At 41.7% G+C, this 6,471-nt stretch overlaps 1 protein-coding gene across 1 annotated transcript; it reads right to left on the bottom strand.

Moving 5' to 3' along the window:
• Window positions 1–646: 646 nt before the first annotated feature.
• Window positions 647–1,693, bottom strand: LOC130725240 (uncharacterized). The gene has a single exon (XM_057576487.1). The coding sequence runs from the start codon at window positions 1,691–1,693 to the stop codon at window positions 647–649; it is 1,047 nt and encodes a 348-aa protein (XP_057432470.1).
• Between the last annotated feature and the right edge of the window lie 4,778 nt (window positions 1,694–6,471).

The following is a 6,471-nucleotide window of genomic DNA, read 5'->3' as shown; positions in this document are numbered from 1 at the left end:
CACGTCTAAGAACAATCTCCAATTACAACCCTTCTAAGGATAGAACTCGAACAACCCTACCCAAACGAGGTCACCTCCTAGGATTAATTCCTAGCCCTGCCTTCACCTAATCAATACGTATAATCACATCACAAGCCTCTAACCTAGTAGAGTTCTCTCGTCCTTCGACACTTCCACTTGAAGATCGTACAACCTTAACATCTCACTAGAATCAATTCCCTAGTTCCTCTCTTCCTTTACCAACACATACCAGCACAAGACGAAATTCTAGGCCTAGTGGAACTCCTCTAAATCTCCCTCAAGAACACTACAAGGGCAACACACAAAACAATCACGCGAGCATATCACATACCCACTAAGGCACTGAACATATACAAGAGGTTTTCAATAAAACACTTGCTTCAAAGTACCACGAGTAGCTTAGATAAGACAAGGTCGTAGTCAGAGACTTAACAACCGAAGTAGCAACATAAGGACAGACGGGAAAAGAAAAAAAAAACAAGAACATAAGGTTTGAAGCTAGTTCCTACAATCCATAAAAGAAACAAACACGTCGCTCCTAAGCAAAACAAACAATAGAGAACTTGCATCCTCGCCACACATCCTCAGGTCTCCTCCTCAGCATCTGTAGCCTCAGTCCCCGTCATTAAGTGCACTCGTCCTTCGACAGTCGGGTGAGTCCCCCGTGTAACGCACGCAGCTGGCTCCACTTTTGGTGCTCTACAGTCCTGGAAAGATGTCCCGGCTTGTGACAATTGTAGCATAACGGTCCATCCTCCTTGCAAGCAGCGGCAAAATGCCCAAACTCTGCACATCTGAAGCACTGAACACCACGGTTTTCGGCTTGGCTCCCTTGTCTTCCTAGGGCTGTAGGCATGGGTCTGTACCCTCCCTGAGACTTCTCATCTTCTTGTTGACGATGGTAAGGCTTCCTCTGATGTCGTTTCCCCTTGTCGCGTCCTCCTTGGCCTTGGCTTCCGAATCTCATCGACCCTCCTCGATACAGCTTATCCTTCCTCTTGTTCTTTATTGCTTCTATCTCCCTGCACTTCTCCACCAGCAGTTGGAATGCACGTATCCCCAAAGGTTGTACCGACTCTTTGATCTCAGGTCGGAGCCCATTCGTAAACTTAGCGCATAGGTACGCCTCATCAACACGGTTGGCAAGGAAACGGTGCTTCGCCAAAGATTCCAGCTTAGCGGCATACTCTGCCACCACCATATTCCCCTGAAACAACTTCAAGAATTGTGCTTCCTTTTCTTCCCTTGCGCTAATCGGAAAGCACCTGTCCATAAAGACAACGCAGAAAGCATCCCACGTCACGGGCACACGGTTGGATTCCATCATCAAGCGTGTTCCTCTCCACCAATATTCAGCTTCTCCCATCAGCAGATAAGTTGCACAATCCACCCTTGTCTCGGTTGGGGTCCTCGACACCCTGAAGATCTCCTCGATCTCTTGAATCCACAAGTCCGCCTTCTCCGGGTCGGCTCCTCCAAAGAACTTAGGCGGGTCAAGGCGACCGAAATCAATGAGTCCCATAATATGAACTTGTGCCTCCTCCTGTCGCTGCTGACGTGCCAGACGCTCTTCCTCGGCGATACTCCGTTGAGCAGTTGCGGTAACCTGTGCAGCAGCATTAGCAGCTTGTCGCGCTACCACATTCGTCAAGTTCGCCATGGCCTCCGCCATACGGTTCACGGTAGTCGTAGTCTGTCGCTCCAGGTCCAGTCTTGGAGACATCATCTTCCCTTCGCAAAGCAACAGGTTAGTTTTCCCAAGATAAGAAGCATAACAAACGCGTCAGCCCAACTAAGAAGTCACACATGAGTCAAACAATGGGTCTGGCTCACGCATACCCATCCACAACATACAACACAGAGACCACACAACCTAGCACAGCAAACCTATTCCCCAACAAGCCTTGGTATCCCTAAACCAATGCTCTGATACCACAATGTAACGCCCCGATTTCCAAGGGTTACTTAGTGATTCAAAAGTAAATTAATCATACTAATGAACTTTCGAAATCATAAAAATGAAGGTATATTTTTTTTTCTTCTGAAACATAATACTTTGTAATACTTCCCAAAACATGCTCAGCTCCAATGTAACGCCCCGATTTCCAAGGGTTACTTAGTGATTCAAAAGTAAATTAATCATGCTAATGAACTTTCGAAATCATAAAAATGAAGGTATATTTTTTTTTTCTTCTGAAACATAATACTTTGTAATACTTCCCAAAACATGCTCAACGATGCGTAATAAATACCCAATAATAAGTACCCTTACATCAACGAATATAATCACAACATAGACTCCAAAAGGAATATAAACTAAAAGCCTCATATGCCCATCGAACTCCCCGCAATCTCCACACGGCTAATCTCTGAATCGCTAGCTCGTCGTCACATCATTTCCTTGCGGCGTCTCCTCGCATGCGTCCATCTGTCTCTTGCTCATCCTTTAGGGCAGCGTCGTCGAACATTTATAACAGAAAAAAGGTGCAAGGGTCAACTTCTTATACCACAAGGCCATAATTAGGACGTGCACACATACGAGCAAGTAAGAGCATGCATATTCGCATATATAATCACCTATCAAGAATCTTACCAAACGACATACTAATACATCCCTAAAGAATTCTAGATGTAGCATAAGATAAGGAAAACACTTCAACAAGCAAGGCACAAGGCCCACAACCACACGTTGCACCTTATAGGGAATTCAATCGTCTAACACAACCCACAAGACAACAACCAATGTTCTTACGTCAACGACGTTCAAGGGAACCTATGTTTCTCTATATTGTTAGCGTATGCAATATGCTTGATGCTCAATGCACACCATGATCTGGATAAACGCCAACTCCATACCAGGCAGGCGGGACAAAGACCCATACAGCAGTCAATTGCCACTTATCTAATGACCCTTCCCATGCAGTCATTAGCCAACACCTCGGCGTACCCTATCCAAGCAGTACCCTCGGTCAATGCAATGATATGCTCCATGAATTAGTCAAACAACGAAGTTATAGTCTTCTGTCGATCGATGACGACTCCACCACACCTTAACATGAGTGATCGGGGTCACCAGCTCATAGGTGTCACCAGCTATCCGTCGCCACGGTAGCCCAACCATCGTAGGTTCCACGTTCGATCTCATTCGATCAACATCGCACATACAACGCATATCATTCGATAAATATCAAGGCATACTATATCATGCATCATAAGAACATAATTCAAGACTTACATTCATCATAAACATCCTAAGAGTTCATCATGTCATATTCAACAAGTAGTCATGTACTCAACAAGTAAGCATGTTCTCAACAAGTAATCATGTTCTCAACATCAAGGCACTTAAGCATGTTATCATTCACCATGTTCATAAGCAATTCCTCATGTTAATCAAGCATTCTTAACTCATAAACTTCATGTATGTCATGCATTTAATTCAGGGCAACAAAACAGCAGAAAATGGTAGAATTAAAATTGAAAACTGTATTAAACTAGCAATCTAAAAATTATGAAACTTTCAAATATTTAATAACTTTAAGTTAGCTTTCAAATAAAAGTGGTTTCACACGATTTGGACTCATATCCAAGGAGTTATGCCCAAAACAATACGAACTGTCCAGCTTACTCGGCAGCAGAAAAAGGGGTGGAATAAAATTCAAAACTGTATTGAAATAGCAATCCAAAAATTATGAAACTTTTCTAGATTGAATCCCTTTAAGTTATCTTTCAAATAAAATTGGTTTCACACCATTTGGACTCATAATCAAGGAGTTATGCCCAAAACATTACGAAGCAGCAAAGAAACGTCACTTGGCACTGGAGGGACAGAAGTCCCACGCATGTGCGCTAACAGCCCACGCACATGCGCCGCGGTTCTGTACCTCTTCCGAGTTTCATGCTTTTTCTCACTTTTAACTTGATTTTTAGCCCAAGACTTAACCTTTAAGTTCCCATTCATGATTATAAGGATCATACAACATACTAAGCTCATTTACATAAGTCTTTCAAGGTCTTAACATGTTCATAATCATCATACAAGTTCATGCAATCCTAACACACAATTCGTGCACGCTAAAGTCCAAGACCCGAAGTGCCCTTACCTCGATCGTTGGCTTTCTCCTTAACTTCTCTAGTCTGATTTCCTTCCTAGCCTTTAGCTCCTTGTAATGAAATGAACAAGGTGTTCTTCACCTTCACACAAACACATAGTCCACACAAACATCAATCACCAAAATCACATAGAAATCACACACACTCTTAACTAAGTCTAGCACTTCTCATGAATTGACTTAGTCTTAAGAGCTCAAGGGTATGAGTTTGAAACAACACTTGGAATGATCTTTTAGGGTTAAAAACTGAACTTTTAGCCTCAAGGATTTTAAGAAACAAGCTTGGAAACCTACTCTTGAAGTCTTTACTTCATGAGAACATTAAAACATCAAGATTCAACCTTTTGAACAAGAAAAGGTTTTATGATGAGTAGTTTTCTTCCTTGGCTCTCCATTTTCGAAATCTAAGGTTCAGAACACAAGAGCATGAAGCCCTAACATCAAGCTTCAACCTTTTTCAAAACACTTTTCACATGCATGAAGCCAAGGAGATCACAAGCACAACAACAACATCAACTCGGTTTTTTTGAAAAGATGAAGAGAAAGATAGCTCCTTTTTAAATTTGGAAACCATCACCATGATCCTCACCTTGAATGCTAACTCTTTTGTGAAGGAATGGAAGATAAAAGATGATTTCTTGGTGGTGTTAAGAGATGATGAAGATTTCAGTTTTTGGTAAGAAGGATGAAGATAAGATGAAGATGATGTTCACTCTCTCTCACTTATCTCTCTAAAGTCCTCTCCTTTCCTTTACTTTGGTTCAGAAATCTGATGGGAAGCTTCTATGACAAGGTGATGGACGTTTCCCTAGGTGAAAGGTGGCTTGCACTTTTGACTTTGGTTTATCTTCCCATGCACACTACTTATGGTAAAGCAATCATGATACTAACCTTTCTAGTCTTGGTCCATGAGCCTACCCTAATAGCCTTTCTCTCCACACTCAACATCTGAACACTCAACCCCAAGATCAGATATTTTCTGGCCAATTCGTGATTGGCTCGTTTACGAGTCGAACTCGACTCGTTTTCGAGCCGAAAACACTACCGGGCGAGTTTCTCGACCCTATATCGATATTACAGTCAAAATTCTCGAAATTACGCGTAGATTATCGTAATGATAAGGAAAATATTTATTTCACATTCGAATAATAATTCGATGACAAAAGGGCGCTCTCGGCGAAACGCGTCTGTTCGACCGCTTTCCGTAGTGCAGCCGAATCCTTCGACGAACGAAGAATGAAACACTTGGAAAATAACTTCGATATTAATAATCAAAATACTACATTCCTAAGATAAAATTCATCGTACAAGGTCACACCCATAAACATCACATTAACCGAGCATTAAAGCACTAAACCGAGAAATTGACTGAGTTTATTTCTCTTAAACTTTCACGGGTCTTACATTTCTACCCCCCTTAAATTAGTTTCGTCCTCGAAACTACAAGTCTAAATGTAGCTCTAACTACCGCACTCTCTTCTATTTACCCGAAGTATCACCTCTACCTAAACTCTTGGTAGCACACCCACAAACCAACACTTGGGGAAAATCAACTTGATACCGAAAGCTCCTTCTCTAGTTTGATAATTCCAACAAAGTTCAAACCCTAGCTTCTTGATCACATCTCACTGAATCTTAAGTCTCTCATACTCATAGCAAGATTCCTCAAGCCCTATGATCTAAACCGTTCTCAAGTCCAAACCTCTGCTATCCCCTCACCTATCAACTTCTAACGTGAATCCATTTCTTAACTTCACATCCTCTTCCCTAACATCAAGATCTTAATCCCCAACTCATTTTCCACTCTCTAACAATCATAAACAATTAATGCCATCTTCCTCACTCCTCTCATCACAAAGGAATACACTTAACTCGAAATCAAACCTTCTGAGCTATTCATCCTCCAACAATTTCCCCTAGGATTTCACACAACCAAACATTGAATCCCTCGACTTAGTCTCTCTCTACTTGGACAATCATGTGAACTAAACAATTAAGGATCTCACAACCAATTGTACAATTCCTTCATCATCAACTTCTATACATAGGTACTATTATCACGGACAATCAAAGTCAACACCGAACGGCAACTCCGAAATTCGCTTAAGTCATATAAAGGATTCTACACCAAAACTCGAACTCAAACAAAAGAGGTTCCAAATATTCACTTTCCCCATTCAACCTTCTAAACATAAGCCCTTGCCCGTAGTTAATCACTCGACTATAGCCATTCATTGAACTTCCAAGGATTCAAATCTTAATCCCCTATAACCAATTACTTATAACGGAAGCCCTAAACTTCTCAATCCGAGATTTCAATCCTAAAATGCAACTCCAA

The sequence above is a fragment of the Lotus japonicus genome, chromosome 6 (genome assembly GCF_012489685.1).
Source record: "Lotus japonicus ecotype B-129 chromosome 6, LjGifu_v1.2".
NCBI classification, from domain to species: Eukaryota; Viridiplantae; Streptophyta; class Magnoliopsida; order Fabales; family Fabaceae; genus Lotus; species Lotus japonicus.
Note: the sequence above shows the minus strand (reverse complement) of the source record. Positions and strands in the feature narration are given on the sequence as shown.